Genomic DNA, 23915 nt, shown 5'->3' with positions numbered 1-23915 from the left:
GAGCTGGCAAAAGGGGAAAAGGAAAAAAAAAAAAAAAGTTTACAACTCATCTCTTCAGTTGCTCTTCTAAGCAGTATTGGACCTAGAAAACATGAGGAAGTACCAGGTCAAGTACTGTTCCACCATCCTTCCCTGTTCAAACAACAGCGTTGAGGCAGTCAGTCGCTAGCAGGTCCGTTTTGGTGCATACAATACAAATCAACTGCAAAATGTATTTTGATCCATGCTGTACGTGAGTTCTCAGTTCCCCCTCACTGAAGCGGTCAGAGATACGTTTATTACGCAGTACTCACAGTAAGTCTCAGAATTTCAGGCCGACCTATGCATTCCCAAAGAGTATCCTTTTGGCTCAGTGAAGACTTTTGAGTCCCTTAGCTTACATTCATTCTGAAGGCAGGCGCCATGATTCCATTTACCCAAAGCACTATTTTTAGTGGGGCTGTTACCACCTTGAAATTACAGTTAAAAGTTAACCAGTAATACAAAAGAGTACTTTTCAGTGTTTCCAGTGAAGGAGCTGAGGAAAAAAAAATAAATCTGTAAGAAACCATTGCTGCAATTTTATTTTAACAAAAGGGCAGATTTATTCATGTTTACAAACAAGTTTCAAAAACAAAAAGGAGAACATGTATGCTACCCACTAACAACCTTTCAAAATGCCAACAGCCCTCATGCTGCATGAAGGATTCTATAGATTAGAAAAAAAATCACAGTTCCACTCACAGTTCACCAAGACAGCACTAAACTAACATGTTTAGACAAAAACAAAGGACTAAGATTCTGATGTAGTTTGATTTAATCCATTTTGCCCGAGATAACAGAAATATTTCAAGCAAGTTCCATCACATATTGATGTCCTGCATTAAACAATCCTACTAAGTTCTGAACAAAAGTTATTCAGTAAGTTTCTCAAAATTTTTAAAAATTAAACAGTTGTTTCAAAACCATTAAGTAGTAAATGTATTTAAGAAACTAATTAGGACAGAGGCCATAACTTCATTAGAACACCACTGCTCATGTTTTTACAAAGCATTAGTGTTATCTATTTGGCTATTAGTATTAGCAATTTATCTACAATATTTAACAAGGTAAATTGCAGGCAAAATTTAGTACAGTTTCAATAGAAACACCCTTTTCCTGAAAATACAGCAGTATTTGAAGGACTAGTTTTTTTTGTTTTTTTCTTGTATTTTTTTCCCTCTGCATCATTTATAAGGAAGCTTCCCATCTATGAACAGGAACAAAAAAAGTATCTACAAACCTTGTAAACAGATCTGTATCATTTATAAACATAAATAATCCAAATTATTAACAGCCAACAGCAGAAATTAAAGTATCAATTCAACGATCCAGGGCCTCCTTGCCCTTCCCAGCCTTCCCCTTGGAAAAGGATCATGATAAACTAAAGCTCTGCTAACACACTGTTCAGGACCATTCTTAAGTACAACAGATGATCCACAGGTCACTTATGCTGAGTTACTGTTTATCTGTCAGAGTTCGTTATTACTCCCACCCCCAGAAAAGCACCCTCCAGTCTGGCAGAAAGCTTTTTTTTTTAAAAAAATAAATCTACATTCGTACAAGTGTGTCTTCTGTTGAAGTCCAAGACAAGAATATCATCTTGTCCATCATAATGTGTGAAGAGACCCAGTTTCAATTTCTTTACAATGCAGCTAGTGTGTTAACATTCAGCTTACAATCAGAGTGATGTTTCCAAACTATGTAGCGGGCTCCCTGGGGATGAAGAGGTAGCAGACTTGTTCATGTCTGTTGTAAGGTGAATTCCACTGTCAACCGCATTGTTATTTTTATTGGGAGAGGGTGGGGGAGTAGAGTTGCGTTTTGTTGGAGCGTCATCTTCAGCATCAGTATCATCAATAAGGGGAATATGAGGCTCGGAGTCTTCTATTCTAAACTCGGGATGCGTCATAAAATTGTGAATTGAACTTCGTGTCTCAGGTTTCTCCAGCCCCTCGTACAAGGAGCTACGAAATGCATTCACCACTCGGATCTGTAAACAAAGAAAAAAGGTTGTTAAAATGCTGCAGATTTACTGGTAATGGGCATGGTTCTTATGAGTTTGAATCCACAAACAGCTAGACATGAGTGAATCGAATTTGTATGTGATGCAGTGGAACTTGCAATAAACTGTAAAAAATGAAGAGCGTTTCAGTACAGCACTGCCAGTCTACACAGTAGGAATAAAAATTGTAAGAGTACTGCAAAAAGCTGAAGGGCCTAAGAATTCAGACGTGGCGCTAGAATTGTTCAATTATTTAACGTGGGCTAAGCATTTTTCAGAAGTGAGGCCAACAATTATTTACTTATTCACAAATTAAATAAATCTCAGTGAGTGTTTTATTGAATACTTGGGGGAGGTGAGGGAGGGTGGGGAAGGGAGGAGGGCAGAGGCTGAAAAATAAGTTAGAGGATAAAGGGGTTACTAATTCTCATGCTAGGAACTGGGATGTCAACTGACTATGAAAAAGCCAAGCAAGTGTAAGCCAATGTCACAATGACTGGACATTTACGAAGAGTCATGCAAAAAAGGATACCACCATAACAGCTGTAAATATTCGAGTATATACCCATTTACCACACTAGAGAAAGTTCCTAACTCAATAGTGCTTTGGAAACTCAAGACCAGAACTAGGAAATTGAATACTCTATTGTACAATTAAGTAGCCGCGACAGGTTGTAACTTGAAAGAAACTATTCAAGTGAGAAAAGTAGGTGATCAGCCTTTGCTTGAGTCTTCAGTTTACATTGAATTCATGGACAAAATTCCCAGGCTGAGTATTATTTCAAGTCCTTTCATTGTTTCACTAACATTTTTCAAGTCAGAAAGCTAAGTTTACAGAACTGATAAATAAACATTTCAGAGTGAAATTAGATAAAGTACAACTTCATTTTGCAAATTGTGCATGTCCACGTTGACTTGAATTTAAGCTTTCCAAATTGTAATTTGAATGATGAACCCACCTGCCTGCACCCCCTTCTCCTCCCACACCCCACACATTTCCCTGACCAACTACAAGAATTCAGGATTCATTCTTGAACTGATAAAAAGGTAAGGCTAGGCAGAAGACAGTGACCCCTTTGTCCAACACTTTTGTCAAGATAGTTTGCCCCTTCTGTTAGCTCCCTGTTCAATTCTCAACATCTCTACTCTGATTAAGTCTCCAAGCAAAGCACAGTTTCAATCCCAAAGCTCCTCTGTTGCAAAGTAAGCAGCAGTAGTAAAAAAGAACTTACTGTTACAAACAGTAAGTCCAATTTAAAGATTTTTTTTTTTTTTTAAGCACTTCCAAGATGATTTGTTTCAAGCTGAGAAATGTGTCATGACTAGTGCTTCTGTAGAGTTCCTTGACAATAAAAATAAAGTGACTTCCAGGTGAGGGAGTGAAGCTGGAAGGTCAAGCAGATCAAGAGCACAGACTTCAAAACAGCTAAGATACACCAAACCACCTCACTGTAAACACAGAGAAGTGTTCCCCAAAAGCAACGCATTACCAAATAGGTTACCACGGAATCACTGCACATGATAAAGGCTTAGAATCTGACTGCGTTCCTTGACCTCTAGAAATAGCATTGTTCCCCCACCCCTAATGCCTCAGAACACTTGCACAAAGAATTAATTTTACTCAAAAGCTATCGCGTCCCCATTTTGAAACTACAAGTACACAGCTGAGGCTCATTAACCACAGAAGCTGGGGAAGGGAATGCACAACACAGGCAAGGGGGAGGACATAACTACCAGTAAAGGGAGGACAGGGAATAGTGTGGATGTGCTTGAGAAGTAAAAGATTACAACAGCAGCCAGTCCTTTACTGTTCATCACATGAAGAAATTGAGCACGCTGTTAAGGAGTTGGCATGTTACATGAGCTTTAAACAAGTCCAGTGAGCTGCATAAACTGTCTTGGCACTTACCAAGAAAATCAGTACTGCCAATGCCAGACTGAAAGTTTGCAATGCCTTTATTTGGCATGTAGCATCCCACTGTGCCACTGATTTATGTGGCAAAATGAAATATGACTGCCTCGTGGGACTGGTTTTTCATTGCTTACAGATGGCAAGTTAGAGCATAAGCAGCAATGGAAAACAATTTTTGGCTTAATGGGACAGCTGTAATTATCACAGGAATATAAGCATACTGACAATAAAAGTTTGATTCCCACGCAGAATGCATACTAAACAAGTGGACTAGACAGTCCTATGAATCCAGGACCCTCAAAGAGTCCAGCCATGAAGGCAGAAATCAGACTATCAACATTTTAAGTTATACTTAAAAAGGGAAAATCTAGTGTTTTGGAGGCTTTATTTTCAACTACTCAAGATAATTAGATGAGAGAGGTAACTATAAATAAATTGCACAAGTGAGGAGCAAACAAGACAATTTGTTATGTGTAATTTATACTGTCATCAGGCCTTCCTCATATTAGTACCAGAATAGCAAGGAATGCACTAAGCACTCCAAATCCTCCTAGCCAGATGGCTGCTTAAGAGTTGCAACCTCACTTCACAGGAACAGCTGAACTATTTTCCAACAAACAGCTCCGAAAGAGAGACACAATGAAATAACACATCTGCTTCCCATTAATAAGTATTAGTTATCTAAAGTTGTTGTGCTGGAGGGTGTAGCAGAAGGCTGTACTACTTAGTGAGGATCAAAAACTGGTTCTTTGCTATTGTAGCTCTCTGTCTGCATCGGTCATTTGATGCAATGAGATGCTGAAGTGCCCATTAGATTCTGCTCAAATAGCAGCATGGCATGAAGTTGCTCCCTAGAGAATTCTGAATGCCTAATTAACATTCTTGAGTGTAGTTAGGGATACAGGTTACTAATTAGCATTTTAACTAGGAGATGCAATCCTGTGCATCCTTACTGTTAAATCTACTTTTCATTTTGTGTTCTTGAGGCATGTGAATTCGTGAGCAGAGCTTCTCAATAATACTGCAAGGTAGGGAAATACCTGTCTTGCTGATAGAGAACAAGTACAGAGGTAAATACTTGTGCAAGCTCACACAGGAATTCTGGCCAAGCCAAAAAGAAAAAAAAAAATCAGAAGAGAACATTTCATTTAAGACAGCTCCTGAAATTAAGGGTCTTCATCCATCTGGTAATCTGAAAATTTAAAAAGCGAGGGGGGGGAAGAAGCCCTCTCAAAGTTATTTTAAAAAGAACAATTATTTAACCAGTCTCTACAAAGTTAGAGAAGTTAAACATGTAATATATAATTGAGATGGAAAACTCTTTCAACAATAGATATTAGCTATCAGTATTCAACTACAACTGTTATGCATCTTCAGGCTTCAGAGTTTAAGCCTACATTAACGAGTAATTAGGTCTCTAGCCTCTACAGGGAGGAAGGCTGAAACTGAAATGCCACTTAGAGCACAATATACAGAGGGCAGAATTAAGGTGAGAAACTTTACATTCACTGATGGCTTATGAACTGCTGCCAGAAGAACCTAGAGAGGAAAAAAACCCTTCAGATTGGAGTGGAAGTTTCACCAGTCAATGCTTAAACTTTTTTTTCCTTTTCATATTAGCTAATTAAATGCTGCTTCTGACTTGTACGCATTTTACAAGCCTTGTTTCGCCACCTGAATCCTGATGTTAAGAAAGTTGTGTTATTCAGTAAAAAAAGATCCAACAAAAGCAGAGACTCAGAAGATCCTTACAGGCTACAAAGAAAACACATTTAGTGCTCCATGTTCTAACTACATATTTTTAACATACCATTTGCTTCCTCATCAGCTTGTTTACCTTAAGTATCATTTGTGCTGCAGTGTGAGACATCTATTTTTGTTGACCTGGGTCCGTGATTATACCTGGGTCCATTGAATTTACTTATTCAATGTAAGTCACCCTGAGAGGCATATACTCGAAAATTTACAACAGTTTTCCCGTTTTATCTTAAACATCCCTCTGTACATGAATGGATGAAGGCACAGGATGTGCAGGCTCACAGCTTTCACATTAAAGTCTTTTGTTGAAACTGTTCCACCTGTTCTCAGCCCTCTAAGAAAAAAAAAGTCTTGAGGACTCCACTTTGTGGAAGAGCTCTATAAAAGCCTGAACGATGATTTTAAGTACTAAGGAGAAAATGAGAAACGTTAGGTACGTGAATTAGGAAATGTTAATTTCATGCACTTTAGGAACACACACTCACACCCCACAGTAGTAGAAGCAGTAGTAGAGGAAAACACTACATGTGTAGGGGTAGAAATATTTGTTACATCATGGTGCTGGCTGGCGATGGAGGGTTGCCGCCTTAGAGCCCCCTGAATGGTACTTCCACTCTGGAAAGCATTCACTACATCCATCTGCAAGGAATCAGAGATTGTGACAGCTTGCTCAGCAAGAGAGAGAGAGAGAACAAGAGAAAGGACCATCCCATCTATAACATACAAGAAGTAAAGAAAAAAAGGCACTTTTTTTTTTTTTTTAACAGAGCAGATAACACAGGCAAGAGTTGCATTTAGAGCTGAAGAAAACAGAGGACCCTTAGGGATTACACATCCATCCATACCCCCTTTTGACAGTCTCAGTCACACCAGTTAGAACTGCCACCTTAGTCAAAGGACTGGAGATGAAGAGGAGAGATTTCCCTCATAACACCCACCAAGTCCTACCTTCTTCAAGACCATACCTGAGTTTGTATCCTGTTTAGGCCCCTAAACCACAAGATCTGACCACGACGTAATTCTCTCTCAGCATGATCAATCTCCTCTACATCTTCTGCTAGCTCTTCTTCAGGAATCTCTTCCTTTTGTGTTCCGTGACCAGCTTCTTTAAGGAATTTCAGACGGCTGGTTGGAATTGTTGAAATCAACTAATGGTGAATGAAAAATATGAATCAATTATTCTTTTTTTAAACAATAACAAATGTAATACCAGACTTTAAGAAAAGTTGAAAAACGAAATTCTGTAAATGGGATGAGTGCATCAATGCCGAATAGCTGCAAAGCTGTGAATACCCTTACCACCTCAACCGAGGTGTGAAATTAAACTTGGACTACAAACCTAGAAAATAAAAACATCCTTTCTGGGACAAAGAATTCCACTTTAATATTACTTGACTATGCCAGGAAGGAGCAGTACCAAAGCTACAAAACCCATTAATTCTGTAGATTGTGCTTATATCTAGAGCTTTCAGAGTTCCATCAGTTTGATGAGCATGATGTGTTACCTCAAGTGAGAGCTACATAATTCAATTAAAGTAGCCACAGTTAATGCAGAAATACAGAACAGACATGCATTCTTTTGTGACCTGGAAGGTATCAATCCATCTGCAAGGTGAGTGAGGTTTCTAAAACCCTTATCCCAAACTGTTACTTTGCTACTTGGTGTACACTAGTTCATTTATCTTTAACTAAACAAAAGCTACATATGGCTGTTCCATCTTTCCTTTTCATCCCCACCTTCAGGACTATTCTGGTGAACTATGTAGTTAAGGGGAGTCATCTTTTGATACGTCCCATCTAGCAGATCCAGATCAGTTCCAAGACTGCTTTCCTTGATCATCACAAACCTAGAAGGCCATTTCAGCAACTGCAGAGGAAAAAGACTGCTCCAAAAGCAAGATAAATAGCCCTTTGTGCTGAAATTGCTACTATTAATGCTCCCAGATCACACTTCAGTTTCTACTATTCTCAAAGTCAAAAGCTCTTTGACTTTAATGAGATGCTAGAGCAGCATGAACTGCAGCAGGGAAGCTTTGCCCTTGCAAGACACTTTGGGTCAAAGGTATTTCAAGCCATCTCGATTCTCTTCTAGTCTACTTTTAAACCTCAGAGTGACTCTATTTGATTTTTTTTAAATAATTAATTTTCCAGAGAACATTATTGAAAAGCTTATACTCACTTTTAGAGTATGCATCTATGTATGTATTCACCCTAAAATCCACCCTATCAATTTTATACTGAAACCTGAAGTGTCCTTTACAAAACGGAAGGAAAGAAACTGTAATGGAAAACTATTCATGTGGTATGAAAAGTTTAGACAACTATGTCATTAAATAATGGAAAACTCCATAGCTCTAAAGTTTCATGTAAATAAGCTTGCTGCTTGCAAGCACTGTTGTGCATGCAGTAGTAATTAAACCCTAAGGGGGGAAAAATAATCAAAATGCAATAGCTTAATAGGTGGGTGAGCTTTCCAATTATTTCATAATTATGCACATGAAGATTAAAGAGAAAGTTGTTTTCAGTTTTGCTGCATTTCTTGCTACTCCAGGAAGTTTTTAAAATCAAGAAAATACTAGCAAGTTTAACAATTCTAATTTTTCAAGAAATCCTTCACCACAGTTAAATACTTCAACATTAACATGTTCATTGCATCTGTATTCTTACAGAACTTCTACTAGTACTTATTTGGCTAAAGATGTAATTTCATATTTAAAAGGCAACTACAGCTGCTTCTACTTAAAAGTTAATAAACATAAACCAGACATAGCATCTAGTTATGAAATGTAGCTAATTGACCCAGTCAAAGTAAGGAATATCCAACTAAGGACTTTCTAGCTATTGAACTAGTCAATTTTAATCAGTATTTACTATTCATCTCCATATATTCATATAGTCCACTTGAAAGATCTGAATGCTAAAGATAGTGTATTTTAATTTTCCACGTAAAGTATTCTAATGCAAGTAGATATTTGGCATTTTGAAAAAGCTAGTTTACCTGGCCCCAGAGTAGTGTTCCCATGCCCAGGAAAATGGACCACAGCCACTGTTCAATCGAGAGTTCTGAGCAACTGAAAGGCTTCCCACCAAACTGGACAATAATTATCTGTGAAGGGCAACATCATTAAACACGTATCAGCGACCTGTTACTAGAAAATTCCCTAATGCTTCAAGATCACTACAGACAACTCTGCGATAGAACGTAGGGTTTCCCATCCTATTAAGCATACAATTCCACTGTCTCAGCAGTTTGAGCAAGTTTCCAAACCTAAGCCATCTTATGCTTTTCAGTATTTCAGGAACTACCCATGTATTCTTCAAATGTAACACTCACAAAACACTGTTGACTAATTTTGCTTGCAGTTCTTTCCCTTCTTTTCACAATTACAGCATGTGTTCAATGCTACAAATTTACAATGATTATTTATCATACGAACACCCATCTCAGAACCAAGTTGATTAATAAACTTGTATTAATACAAGTCCTAGATCCACAAGACATGAAACATTTCAGAAATAATTCAACAGAATATTACTATGTAACCCATCAGTGTTAAACGTCAGACTTGAAATCATCATGGTGTGACATCTGTGTAGTAAGACTTGGGGAAAGGGGGCAGAGATCTCAACAGCTAAATTAAATGAGCTCCTGCTGACTTACCTATTACAACAAGCTGTACAGGCCCTAATGAGCAAGGTATCCCTCTGCATAAGAATTATATGCATGAAAGTCTGCCTTGGAGAATCAACAATTCAAGTAGCAGGGCAGGTGTGAAAAGGAGACAGTATTGACCATTAAGTAGGACACCTGACAACTGAAAAGCCCAAGTATCTTCTTTTATTAATACAGAATAAAACACAACACGACAACTCAGGAGTTACTTATTTGGGAAGGCATTCAGTCCACCGAGTTTATAAAGGGAACACAGTTGCAGTCAGCAGTAATTTCTACATATTTAGTTTTGTTGCACAATAACAGTCAGTCTGCTGCACATGCAACCCTAAAAATAAGAGTAGCTTCTGAAGTGACATCTAAAAAAACTTAAACCTGGGATAATGAGAGAACTAACTTTGTGAAGCAGAGGAGCATACATTTGCATTGCTTGAACCGCTATGAATTTGGTCAACTTCATGGAAGTTGAATTCCAAGGAATTCAATTCTTCCATGGAAGAAGAATTCCAAGTCTAAGGAGAAGCTTAAGTCATAAGATATATCTTAAGTCCAAAATAACTTAAGTCAAAATAAAAAAAAAAAAAAAAAGAGTTCTGAAAAAAGGTAGTATACTGATTTGTTGATTATTTCTTCTAATGGATTAGAAGTTAAGGCCGTTTAGAAGGTTAAACTATTTCTTGTAAAAGTATTTTCTTTAGATTAAATTTTGACTTGGTTTTTCTCAACACCAGAGCGTTAACCCAATCCATTTCAGATCATTTCATTTCATTTGTTAGCATACACCGAGTTAACAAACTAGCTTTTAGAAGTCTGCCTAGATGCACCAACAGAAGGTCCCTAACCATCAGTGTTTTTCAACTGAAACAGCAGCATCTATACAGGTAACTAAAATATATAACAATACCAATAACTGATTTCTGCATCAGGAAGACAAAAACTGATACTTAAGTTTCTAAAGCTTATTCATGTCCTAATCTCATTAAGAAGATATGAGAAGTTGTAACTTTTCTATAATTGTTTAAATGGGAAAAGGGCTCTCATTTAGATGCCCAGGCAGGTGCTATGATGAAGACTTCTGACAGGGAGGGGGAGGAAAAAGAAACATACAACAACACATTTTATCAAGAGACTAGAACACTAAGACCACATTGAAGGACTAGAAAATTCAAGACGTAAATACAAGTATTACTTCTACACTCCAATTTTACCAATTTCAAACAAGTCTCACCTGAAAACAGTGTCAAGCAGCACTTCCAAGTGATTTATAGAGTGTTTGACACTGAAGGTTTTTCACATTGCAGAAGTGAAATGCCTGGCACTAGTTGATTAGCATTTCCAAGCTAAGCAAGTACATCGGTGTACTAAATGCATTTCCCCTTACCCTCCACGAATTTACTTACCTGCACAACAAACGTCCCCAGAACAATAGAACAGAAGATAGCGTTGTTAAAGATTCCTTCAAAAACGTTTCTTTCACCATGAATTTTTCGGGCATTAATTTCATTAAAAAGCTGCATCATCACAAACGTATTAAATACAATAGTATAATGCTCTGAAGGAGGAGCATGCAGAGGTGCATTTCTTCCACTATCGATATCAAAAATTTTCTCACCTGTGTATAAAAGGCATTTATCAGCATCTTAATTGGCATCTTTACACACACACTACAACAAAAACTATTTTTAAGTTCGTATCTCTGTACAACTTTTAGAATAACTTCGTAAAGCCTCAGTATTCTTACCAGCAAACAGGAGAGTGAAGACCACTACGAGTTGGTAGAATGCATGACCCAAAATGTTCTTCATCATTGTACGAGAAATCAAAGGTTTGTTTCTACCATAAGGCTTTCGCAACAGAAGAGATTCAGTGGGTGGTTCTGTTGCCAGGGCAAGAGAAGCTAATGTGTCCATTATGAGATTTACCCACAGCATCTGCACAGCTTTAAGCGGAGAATCCTATAAAGATAGATACATAAACCCTCCAATATAAGTGAACAAATTGCAGCTATTAAAGGCATTTGTTATACAACATGGGCATGTTCTTTGGACTAGTATTTAACTGAAAGTTTGAATTCGAGTTAATCAGTCATGACTGATTTCAACCATTATTAGCCGAAACAATCCACCACCAGTACGTACTTGTGTTATGCATGCTCCTGTAAAAGCAACAATTACTGCTACTACATTGACAGTAAGCTGGAACTGAAGAAATTTGGAGATGCTGTCATACACGTTTCGTCCCCACATAACTGCTTTAACAATACTTGTGAAGTTGTCGTCTGTAAGGATAATATCAGAAGCTTCTTTAGCTACATCTGTTCCAGCAATACCCTGGTAAAAAAAGAAAAACACTATGAAATATAACAGGATGCACTGACTTATCTAATAGAAGCTATTATTATACCCTTGGTCAGCATTCACTTTGATGAACCATGTCTGAAGGACTACTTTAATATAAGCACCTAATGTTCTACTGAATCAAGTTCTGCTTGCAAGTTCTACTCAGGCACGGTAATGCTGTCTTTAAGATAAAGACCTTAATAAAAATCCTCAAGTTGACAATAAAGACACTGTGCGAGTTCTCCCAAAGAAATGTTACTGAACCCTGTTCAAGTTAAAGGCCACCAGATGGTGCAGTACTACAGTTTAGTCTATGTCCCAATGAGTTTGCTATACAGATTCCAGCAGCAGGGCAATGCGTGCGTTCATAACGCAGCAGAGCGATACACATTACCAAAAACCTTTGCATTGGCATTAAACAGTAGAATATGCAATGTCATTGCACATGACATGGCAACGCAATATGACATTCCCAAGTTTTTAAGCACCTGTAGCCTCCTACAGTATCCAAACAGTGCAGCCTAGTTGTGTGTAATACCTACTTCAAGGATATTTATTTTGCTTTTGGCATTTCAAAAACTAACTCAATAGCAAATTTAATTATCTTTATTCTTGCTACATTATTTTGTCAAGGAAATGAGTCATCTACACAGCTCCATGTACACCTTAAGAGGTCCCTTTAAATAACACATAGTAGATAGAATATTTTAAGTGCTATTTAGATAAGCAGTTAGATCAATTAGCTTCTTACGCAGATGAACACAGCAACTGCAGCAAACATAGGTTCTGGAAGATGAGAAAATAAATCTGCCCCTGACAGTGCCAACTACAGAAGCTATACAATAGCAGAAAACAGATACTCTTTAAAACAAGACTGTTACAATCTAGAGAACATTTTGTGTAGCTGTCAAATTCGTAAGTTATGCTTTTGAAAAATGCTCCTTAGGAATGACACAAAAGCTCTTCCCATTTTTTCCTTCAAGATTAGCATCTGAGTCAGTGCATCTGCATGTAGAGTAGGAGGAATGTGGTCTTCATATTTTTTCCTTAAAATACTTAATAATGACTTTTTAAAGACTACAGTGACCTACAAGCACCAAACCCTACCTTCTGAGCTTAAGATGGAGGAGGAATCTTGAAGCAAGAGGAAGCTTGAGGAATCTATCTTACAGTATTTTGAAAGAGATGGAAGAAAGCTAAAGGCATAAGTCTATCTAGTATTAACATTTAAACCCAAGACTTGGTTTTGAAAGGGCAGTTGAGAATTCAAATCGAAGAAGGCAAGTAATCTAAGGAACCATCCAGACAAATGTATATCCTAGCTGTTACTTCAGCTGTACTAGAGATGTCTCTCAGTATCAATTCCAAAGCCATTTTAAACATTAACTGGCAGGTCTCTCTCATTATAGTCTCCCTGTTTCTATGCATCACTTCACGGAAAACAGATGAATAAGCTCATTCTGTATTTGAGTATAAGTTTTACTCAAAGGCGACACAGTATGCTATTTACCACCTAAAGTCATTCTGCCTTATGCTGAACAGATCTCCTTTCAGAAGACTTCAGTATCAGTAATTCTCTTCCTACATTTTCTAACAAGCCTTTGCATAAAAAGGTTTTGCTTTGCAACTATTGGGATCTGCACATTTTAAGTTTTATTCAATAGCAAATGCCATAAGGACATTTTCCATCAAATAAAATGTTAAGTTGGAAGACTGAAGAAGGAAGGAAAAAGTATTACATGTGAGATACGTTGACCCCATTAACTTAGTTGTATAGTAGCTTCATGAAACAAGCAAGGTTGTTCAACCTTCTTTTAAGTGATTTGAGAAGTTATTTTATCAAAATAGGTCTCCAAATACTGAAGATTAAAAAAATCATACCATAGCAAATCCAACATCTGCCTTCTTCAGAGCTGGACCATCATTGGTACCATCACCCGTTACTGCTACAACTTGTCTCTGTTCAAAGACAGTGCTGTCAATTATACCTAAAATAAAATGACAACTCGGTGTTACAGTTCAAAATTGGCAACACACCACGGATTAAACCTGAAAGAGAAACCCAGCTTTTGTCTTCCTCGGAGCCATTAAAAACAAGAACAAACAAACAAAAAACCCACCATGAAACAAAAACCACACAACAGATAGTCTAGTTGGCTCCATTTCTCAAGTGGGTGGGGGGGGGAGGAAATCAGCTGGCAAATGAGGACACCCTCATATGCCTTTCCCACTGCTCAGTCCTAGATTTTTTCTAGAAGCAGGGAAAAAAAAAAAATCTAGCTTTACTCAGAAGCTCAGATAGTTTTTACCTACCTTTTACTAGAGTGTGTTTGTCAGTGGGAGAAGATCTTGCAAGAACACGAAGCTTTGGCCAAATTTTATCTATTCGCTCTTGCTCTATCTGCAAAAAGAGCATTGGTTATATCTTACAGTTGGGAAACTTAGAATATCTGCTGATCTACTTTACATAGTCAGCATGCTTACCTCTCCTTTTTCATTGCGTATTCTCCTGTTAAAGTCTTTGCCTTCTAAACACAGGAAGTCTTCACCAGGATTCAGAATACCACACTTCAATGCAATAGCACGAGCAGTGTTAATGTTATCGCCAGTGACCATACGTACAGTTATGCCTGCACGTTGACACTTTTTTATTGCATCAGGTACCTGTAAGCAAAAAAAAAAACCCAAACTAAACAATTTAAAAACAAAACCCCACAGGCTCAGAGACTGTACATTAGCTGAACAAATCTACACCAGTGAGTGAAAGGAATGTTTTTGGCTCAATCCAGGATAACTCTTATTTTAAAATCAAGACTGTTCTTAGGGAACATTAAGAAAAGAAAAAGCAGCTTACCATTCTTTTCATGAATTATTTTAATGAAACACATATAAATGGCAATCCTGGCAAAGGGGCTTTGTTGTTATGTCATGTGTCCCTGCCCCCCACCTTGATTTTTCAAATACTGCAGTATTCAAAAAAATACCACAAAAATCCTCGTGACATATTAGGCTGTGGCATTAAAAGGTAGAGTATTGGCTTTTGATTCATAATTCTGTAAAATAAACTACAGCTCACACTCCACTACTTCATCCATGACTTCTACTGTGCAGTTAGGATAGTGCAGAACAGACTGGAGTTCCAACACATGGTATAAAGGCTTTCACTACTGAAAAATACTGCCCTCCTTAGACCCCAAACAGAAGCCAGACTCCTTACCTCAGTTCTCAGGTGACAAACCCTCCTCTCCATCATTCCCCATGAGAAGCTGGCAACAAGCACAATGGCTAATATCCTAAACAATACTCCTAAAATCCCAAGTGGTAAAAAATGACAAGTTGTTCCATCTACTAAGACCCTGCACAGTAAGCGCCTTAAGTCATTAGTTTGTTCAGAGCTTCAGTAACACAGCATAAGTGACGTTAAGAAGTTTTAATCTGCTTTTATAGCTCCATTAACTTTCCCTCCAAGAAATTAGATTTTCATTTATCAACTATGCTTAAGGCATACAGCAGCAATTGAGTTTCTTGTACTCTCTGCATGAGGAATAACAACATGAATCAAGATCCATTGTAACAGAATCACTGCAGTTTATAGTCAGTGACCTTACCTCAGGTCTCACAGGATCTTCAATCCCAACAACAGCAATGCACGTCAGACCAGTAACAATATCATTTTCATTGTCCCATTCCGGCTCAGGTTCCCCTGCTGGGAAGTCTCTGAATGCCAGGCAGATGGTTCTGAGCCCTTCGGAAGCCATTGGCTCAATTACAGTTTTCACAATATCATCACGGTCCCTAGGTCTAAATACCTTTGGTTCTCCATTAGCACTCAGTATTTTGAAGCACCTGAAAAGGAAGGTTTAAAGAGTTATCAAATTTTAACCAGAAGTTCAGCCCATTCAATGGCTTTAGTCAACTCCAGTAAGTTTCTACAAAGCTTTGTTTCCACTAGACTCAGACACACACAAAAGCCAATAGCAGTATCTCTAAGGTAATTTTCTCCGTATGAACTTAATCTCTTCCCAACTGCAAAACATACAAGCCGTAGAAAGTTAACTGAGCTAGTCATCCCAGGAAGAAAATAAGGTCCAATGAATTTTGGACACAAACGTTAGTTACCTCCCAGAAGCATCCCATTTCTCCATTGTACATAAACAGACTGGTGTCTATACTGGTTGAGTCAGTCAATCCAGTTTCAAGTTCAGCATAATAATCCCACCTTGTTAACAGATATACAAGTCTCAGAAGTACAGTATGCTTCCAGAACATGCATGTGGTGCTTACACAGCTGTAAGCACTAAACTAACAGCACTAAAAGCAAATTCTGGTACTGCCATCCTTAAGAGTAGTAATGTTTGCCCCCCACCCCCAATCTAAGTGCAGAGAATTCAGAGAGCATCTGGCAAAGAGTTCTTAATGTGAAGTATTAAATTAAAAACAAATACTTAAATCTGATTTAAATGTTTGTATAAGACTAGATTCAACACTATGTACCCTAGCACTTCAACACATGCTTTTAGTTATGTTTCTTCATGCCAAAGATGCCATTCACTACCACATATCTTGAACAATAAATTTAGTCTCTTGTTCATCTGTGTCCTTAGCGAAGCTTTGCCATAAAGCAACACCATAAGCATTTCTTTTACAAATTAGTACTATTGCAACACTGAAAAAAAAAAAAAACCCACAACACCAAACCCTGTAAGAATTTGACTTTTTTAAAAAACCAAGTTCAGACCTGGCAGATCTGCTAAGATGACTACTGCTACATTTAAGTGTTTAGTCCAAGGGTTTAGGGAATTCCCAGGTGCAATACATATAAAAGAGTTTCCACCTCAGCCAGGAAATGAAAATGAAGCAGTCCCTTAAATCTTCATAGTATTCATATAAATAAATAAAACTGCTCTGCTTGAAAAAGTTCCCTGCATTTTTTCTACACCTATTAGTGACTCATTTGTGTCTTATAAATATTCATGTTTAAGCTTTCAGTGCTCAAGAATAGTCATACATGTTATAATAAGGAATGAGCAGCACAATTGACAAATCAGGTTACAAGCTCCGAGATTGATTTCTGGCACTGCAAAGGTAGTGGGTAAAGAAAGTTGCTTATGATGCTAAAACTTTTTCCTAGTCAGTGCATAGTCTGGAATAGTTTTGGAATTACAACTATTCCAATAGCATCCAAATCAGTCTAGGTTTTGTTGTTCTTTGTTAAATACCCTTATTGTTTATTTCTTATCTCAGTTATGAAGCCAAGTGGACCACATGAGTCTGGGCTGAATGAGTTCTAGCAACTTCTACAGTTCAATTGCTCAATAAGATAATAAGGCACAAAATACTGCTGAAGGTAGAAGTAATGCATATACAGGCATTACTTACTCGCTGATGAGACTTGTCTTAAAATCTAGCTATGAAAAAATTCACATCTAAATTTAAGTTCCATATCAAAAAGAACAAGAGTCAAGAGTCCTTTAAAGACTGACCTTTTGTTGTCAGCACTAAGTTGAGGAGAAGGAAGTTTTAATCTTTTTCCTTTAGTGCATTAGTACTTTCCTAGATAATGATTTGGGAGTTAGTAGCAAGCAAAAAGGTAAATTGAATTGATGAACATAATCTATGCGCTACTCAGACTAGAAATAGTCTGACATTAGAACCAAAACCAGAAGGGCTACAACTGCTGTTCCTAGAGAATATGATGTATACGTGCTTGACTTCTCTCCTCTTAGGAGTCACCACAGCCTTCTTCACACCTAAAGGTTTGTCCCACTGGTGACTAATCTCTTGCTAATAGTCTAATCTCATTCTAATAAATCCTCTATAGATGGGCAGATGAATAAAGAAGCATTTTGCTTTGTCACATTAAAACCCTTCAAGATTCTCCACTGGTCAAGTTCAACCTCCTGTTAAAACGATCAACTTGGACACCAACTTGCAGACTCTTTTGAAGCTAAAAGCAATCACTTTTCAAAGGCGGAAGTCCTTCCTAAAATTAGGACTTTACTGGAAGGTGGGTGAGCATTTTGACCAACCATACCTAAAATTAGAAATGTTTAACCAGAGAATAGATCAATTCATAGATGCTTTCCTCTATCAGAGCAGTCTTCACAAGTTAAAATTAATCACCAGCTTGGGGAAGAGGGGTGGGGGGTGCAAAAATTTAAGTAACTGAAATGCTAATTGCCCACCTTACTGTAGAAAGCCCAACAACTGAGGGAAATGAGGTGGGAAGGTGGCTGCAATCACAAGGGTATAGGACCGCTGCACTTGTTTGTGAATAGGGCGACAGAAATATTTCGCAGATTATGGCACAATGTTGTTTAGCACTTCATCCTCCTCACCCATCACACAACACTTAGCCAAATTTAAGTGCTGAATTACAATAGTAGTTGTTCTTACTTTTTGAGAACTATCTCAGAGGCACCTTTACTGAATATCCGGAAACTGCCATCAGAGTTTTTTAACACAGTACTCATAGATTTTCTAACAGAGTTGAAGGTGTACACTTTGTACAAATCCTCTTCTGGTATCTCGTTTCTTACGTCCTGATAATCACGTTTTAAATCCAAGAGCAATCCCAGCAAGGCACATTCAGTTTTATTTCCAACATGACGCGGTAGGCCACCTTCTTTTTCAGGAGGCTGCAAGAAGAACAAGAACCTTTGCTGATTAGGAGGTTAACTCACAAACCACTGAAGTACAACATTTAGAAAACAAGGAAGCCAAGGACAAGCTTAGCTCTGGGATGGGGATGTTTCACTTTCGCAATGACTAGTCTATAAATTCTTGTGAGTCATAAGTCAAAGCCATACTGCTGGCTTTTTTAAGTAACTTCTTCTGTACCTGTTTAGCATCTTTCAGTCCCTTTCTCAGACTCAAAAATCACCCATTAAGTTTATATCAAATCCCAACATGACCTTTCTAAAAGGCATTTTCCATTGCTTGAAATATCTATCTGACCAATTGAGTGTAGTCCCTGAATAACTGTTTTGCATTTTAAAGGTACAGATAAGTTTACTTAAACTAATTTAAGCAAGCTAAGTGGCATTATTTCTGCTAAATTAAAGTATCCTCTCCTGTAATAACTCTTCCTCAATGACTTAGACTACAATCACATCACCTGTTAGCCTTCTACTGAACAAACTAAGTCTTTAAGCTTCTTAAGTCACACTACAAGTTGTTTTCCAGGCCATGGCCTATTTAACTGGAAAGAGTTCAGAAACAAGTTTCCAACCCTTTAATACCAGAACAAGTTTCTCAGCAATGTGGAATATGCACATACTAGTGCTGTAAGTAAAGCAGTAGTTCTCTCAAGATATTTCTGAGCTTATATAGCTATAACATTGCAGTGTAGTTTGTAGCAAAAAAGGCAGAAGCACTTACTCAGCCTGACATGCCTCAAGCAGCTACAGCTGAACTATATTAATCATAAGTCAGTGATCCGTTTTCATCGTTCAGAGCTGCAAGATCTCCGACCTGGCTGTACTGAATACACACACTTTCAAGATGTTCACTTTAATGTGCAATTTAACATGTCCAGTTCTGGGCTCGCCCATACAAGAGACACGGACATCAAGGAGCAAGTCCAGCTATGGCCCGTAAAGATGATAAAGGGACTGGAGCACCTGACATACGAGAAGAGGCTGAGAGCTGGGACTGTTCAGCCTGGAGAACAGAAGGCTCTGGGGGAGAAATTTATCAGTATATATTAAATGCCTGAACTGTGCAGGCGGGTGGAACAACGGTAAAGGCTGCCACACCAGATTTTTCACTGGTGCCCAGTGAGAAGACAACAGGCAATGGGTCTGAAACTCTTGAAATTCCATTTGAACTTACGGAAACACCTTTTTAATCTAACGGTGGTCAAATACTTGAGGTTGCGGATTCTCTACCCTTTGAGACTTTTAAAACCTGACTGGACATAGCCCTGAGCAATGTACTCTGGCTGACCCTGCTTTGAGCAGAGGGGTTGGAACAGAGGATCTCAAAAGGTCCCTTTCAGCCATCTGTGATTCTGTAAAACAAACTAACTCTGTCTGCATTGGATGTAATTTTATTAAAATCGTAGTAGTGAACGACCTGGTCAGTTTACAAGCAGCTACTTTCTCTTCTTCCTATAAAAAGATCTTTAGAAAATAGACTGTGAAACTCCTCACATGCTATAACTCAATAGTAGTATTTCAGTCTTGTTTCAGAGAAATTGGTGTGGGTGATCTTGATGTGCCATCTCAAGTACTGCTGTTCAGGTAATTCTTGCTGAGGTACCATCTTTATTGGCTGAAAAGTAGCTTTTGGACTGCGGTTTTACTGTTATTCCTGTACAAAAGCATTCACACCCAAGGCTTCTACTAAATCTTGAAGTGTGGATTTCTTTCTTTTTTTTTTTTTTTTTTTTTTTTTTAAGATAAGTCCTAACTATTATTTCTATTGCCTTAAAGAATCTAAGTCATACAACACATTGGAATAACTACAGCAAGGAAGGTATGTTTGGAGTTGTAGAAAATAACGCACACAACTGCTAAATAGCCCAGTATTTAAGATGTGTAACAGTCCATTATTCTTTTTATTTCAAAATATTTCAGAAGTCTCAAACAAGGTATGAGCAAAGACATTACGATTCTAAATCCTACAGACTCATGCAACAGTATATGGAATAAAAATCCAATGAAATCCTCATCTGTACTTGCATTTTCTCATTACATTCTAGCTAATGTTATGCTACTCTTACACGTTTATTCTGAAGTAGCACTCAAATCGAGCAAATATGCTCTTCAAGCAAGGTAAACAGCCCCACTTCTCAAAACAAATTTAGACAGAACTGTGAACCTTAAGGGAGTTATCTTCCTGAGACTGTATCTGTGAATTATCAGTTCAAAATCTAAATCTAACTGAAATAAGCTATTTTGGAAGGTTAGTCTCAAATGAATGGTTGAGCAGTTTACAGCAGGTACAAAATACCTCACACTACATTTTGCCACACAGTTACACTTAACTGCCTACCACATGGCCCCCAGACAATTTGCATCTTTTGAGGAAGTTGTTTAGTTACCTTGATTAGAATGAAAAAATTCACTTACCAGTATTTTGGAAGTATAAGCACAATTAACAGAAATTCCTGTCACAAGGTAAGCCATAGTTTTCTCTGGAATAGCTTCTGGTTCCGGAATTTTTTTATAATGCTTTTCATTGATGTAGGCTTGGACCACTGTCATTCTGTTCATGGTCAATGTTCCTGTTTTATCTGAGCAAATAGCTGTCGCATTGCCCATCGTTTCACATGCATCCAGGTGTCTCACCAAGTTATTATCTTTCATCATTTTCTAAGGAAATAAAAGCAGTCAACAGTTATCCATGACCGTTACTTCACATTTCAGAAATTCGCATTTAGGTTGTCCAGTCTTACACAGCAGTTTCAGAAGATATTCAGCCTTTAAGTTACCCGGCATCTTACAGAGGAAGAATTTGTAGCTGCCGCATTCTGTAAGGATGCCTTTAAGTCTATTATGTCACAGTAGACTTCATTTTGAACAAGGTTCATAAATATAGCCTTAATCTCCTGTATCTGCACATCACACTGACTACCGATACTATACAGACTGTTATGAGCAACTCATTTATGATGCTTAGAAATAGAGGAGAGGTACAGACAGCTTTACTAGATACATCATTTTAAAAAGTCTTTCTGCGTACAAGAAAGATCAAGTAAGTGATGTTACAGACTTAATCCGAAAATCGTATGACATATATTTCAAAGATGCTAGAGTCAGACTTAAAATTAAATAAAAAATGGGAGCCTAATGTTTCAGCTAAGATAGTGTGGGCTACACAAGTTTCATCGGTCAAATATCACTTTAAATTCTTTACTTAACAGGTTTGGATAGTATTTTAACCTTGAAGAGGCTGACTAACTTCAAATGATACAATACTAAGGACACTTCTAGTTAGTGCTGTGAGTTATTAAGTTTTACCCAGCATTCTAAAGCAATGAGAAAAATCAAGAGAACAAAGAGCATGAGTTAAAAAACATGCTGTATAATAAGTAGAAAGCTATATGATCCGCAATATTCAGTCATCAAGGAGAATCAATCTGGAAGCTTTAGTAGTAATTGCTTAACGCATCAGTTAGGTAGAAGTTCAAGTTTACAGAACAGTTTGTTATTTACAAACTTTAACACATCTATTTATTATATGCAAGCACTACAATGTTATGAGCTAGACCCATTCACCTTTAGTTGGTGACCACAGGCTGTTACTGCTCACTGTTCACTTTAGTGGGTATTCAGAGGTTTACGAAAAATACTGTGGTGGATTTCTTACGTAGCTCAGAGAAACAAGAAAAGCTTCTCCCCAGTCTGTTACATACATGTGGTGCAGCATTTGTCAGCTGAGGTTTTACATCTGATGAATACAACCACCTACCTTTAAAATCTGCTCCCCCATCAATGCACTTACCTTAACAGAGTAAGCCAGAGATATAGTGACTGCAAGTGGAAGACCTTCTGGTACTGCCACCACCAAGACTGTAACTCCAATAATGAAGAACTTCACAAAATACTGAATATAAATGGGTGTACATTCAGCAAGCCAAGGTCTCTTCTGAACCCAGAAGGTATCAATTACAAAATATAACACAAGGATAATGACTGTGATTGCAGACATCAACAAACCTTGTTAAAAAGAGAATAAACAGTTTTCAGAAATTATCTCAAATATTTGGCAATAGAGACTCTGGACAAGTCAAGTGCAAATACTTCTGCCTTTTTTGAGCTGTGGGCTGTGCTATGAGACTTCTAGAAGTTCCTTCTACCCTAAATCTTTCAACAATTCTGCATGGACCAAACCAAATCCTGCAATATTTGAATTAAACCTCCACATACTAGATAATATAGGCTAAAATTACACTGAACTTCATTGTTGGTTTAGTCTACTTTCAAGAAGCAGCAGTTTACCAAATGCTTTGACAAGACAGCTGAATATTAGCTGACAGAAGAGTAACAGAAGCTAAAGGACAGTAGAAAGTCAATAAAAATGTTACATATCAGCAAGGCATATGGTAAGTGGAAATTCCTAAGCCTCTGGAAGTACCAGAGATAACCCTGGTCAACCCTACCACATTTTCCAGGCTTCACTTAATTTATAGTTCTCTAGATACATCACTAAATGCCTTATCTTATCTAAAAAGATCTTTCATAACAGTTGTCCAATGTTACAAAGTTGGAATTTTCTCTCCCAGAAGCTGACACTCTAAAGCCTGAATCTGTTTAAACCAAGGAAAAATAAAAGCCATTCACGTGACACAGTCTGAGAAACTGAGAAACAGCGCACGCAGGCACCACAGCACACTTGTATGCATTGGAATTTCGCATCAAACTGGTCAAAGCTAGCTACTTAAGTTATCCCCTCACAAACTATGCATGCTCCAGTTTTATTCAAACGTGTGACATCAACATAAAGGAGAGTACTGATATATCATACCTGCTTTGCCAATCTGAACTGCGAGCTTTGTAAGTTTGCCTTGAAGAACAGACTTTTCTTTCTTTGGCAAATTTGCTCTCTTCTTGTCTTTCTCATCTCCATCTCCACCATCCTCACTCTTCAGTGGCTGCATTTCCATGGCTGCACCATCCTGAGCTTTAGCTAGAAGTTAAGATCAAATAAAGTTTAGTCATTGAGGAGTGCCCAAAATCAATGATACTTAAAAAGCTTAATAACACCAAGCTCCACTAAAACACCAGTACTGCGTAGTACCTTGTAGCCAGAGATGCCATACTAGATGGGAATGTTTAAACAAGTGTATTGGGTGTAAGTGCCCAGGCGCTGGCAGCAGTGGAGCTGCAGCCTGTGGGTAAGACCATGGTGGGACAGACTGTCGCCTTGCAGCCCACGTAGGAGGAGATATCCACACTGCAGCCCATGGAGGACCCCAGGTTGCAGCAGGCAGACGGGAAGGAAGCTGCAGCCTGTCAGGGGCCCGTGCCGGAGCAGGCTCCTGGCAGGAGCTGTGGCCCGTGGGATACCCACACTTGTGCAGTCTGTTCATGAAGGACTGTATCCTGTGGGAGGTACCCCACGATGGAGCAGGGGAAGAATGTGACGATGAAGGAGCAGCAGAGAAGTGTTACGAACTGACCAAAAAACCCTATTTCCCCATCACCCTGTGCTCCTCAGAAGAAGGATGTAGGAGTTGGGAGTGAAGTTAAGCCTGGGAGGTAG

General features: G+C 38.2%; 1 protein-coding gene across 7 annotated transcripts in view; it reads right to left on the bottom strand.

The window, feature by feature from the left end:
* Window positions 1–554: 554 nt before the first annotated feature.
* ATP2B1 (ATPase, Ca++ transporting, plasma membrane 1) overlaps window positions 555–23915 on the bottom strand; it is a 34105-nt gene continuing 10744 nt past the window's right edge. For 4 of the 7 annotated variants that reach the window (XM_009882608.1, XM_009882606.1, XM_009882607.1 and 1 more), the window contains 14 exons: window positions 23178–23339; window positions 22155–22369; window positions 20780–21022; window positions 18102–18343; window positions 15314–15551; window positions 14190–14369; window positions 14019–14106; window positions 13587–13693; window positions 11505–11696; window positions 11108–11321; window positions 10767–10978; window positions 8692–8799; window positions 6659–6841; window positions 555–2011 (listed from right to left, as the gene is read on the bottom strand). In XM_009882608.1, coding sequence (XP_009880910.1) covers window positions 1700–2011; window positions 6659–6841; window positions 8692–8799; window positions 10767–10978; window positions 11108–11321; window positions 11505–11696; window positions 13587–13693; window positions 14019–14106; window positions 14190–14369; window positions 15314–15551; window positions 18102–18343; window positions 20780–21022; window positions 22155–22369; window positions 23178–23339 — 2696 coding nt within the window. In that variant the 3' untranslated portion in view covers window positions 555–1699. Of the gene's footprint in view, window positions 2012–6039; window positions 6333–6658; window positions 6842–8691; window positions 8800–10766; window positions 10979–11107; window positions 11322–11504; window positions 11697–13586; window positions 13694–14018; window positions 14107–14189; window positions 14370–15313; window positions 15552–18101; window positions 18344–20779; window positions 21023–22154; window positions 22370–23177; window positions 23340–23915 lie in introns of those variants that run through there. The other 3 variants (XM_009882610.1, XM_009882611.1, XM_009882613.1) reach the window with 2 other exon arrangements.

The sequence above is a fragment of the Charadrius vociferus genome, unplaced genomic scaffold (assembly GCF_000708025.1).
Source record: "Charadrius vociferus isolate BGI_N301 unplaced genomic scaffold, ASM70802v2 scaffold72, whole genome shotgun sequence".
NCBI classification, from domain to species: Eukaryota; Metazoa; Chordata; class Aves; order Charadriiformes; family Charadriidae; genus Charadrius; species Charadrius vociferus.
Note: the sequence above shows the minus strand (reverse complement) of the source record. Positions and strands in the feature narration are given on the sequence as shown.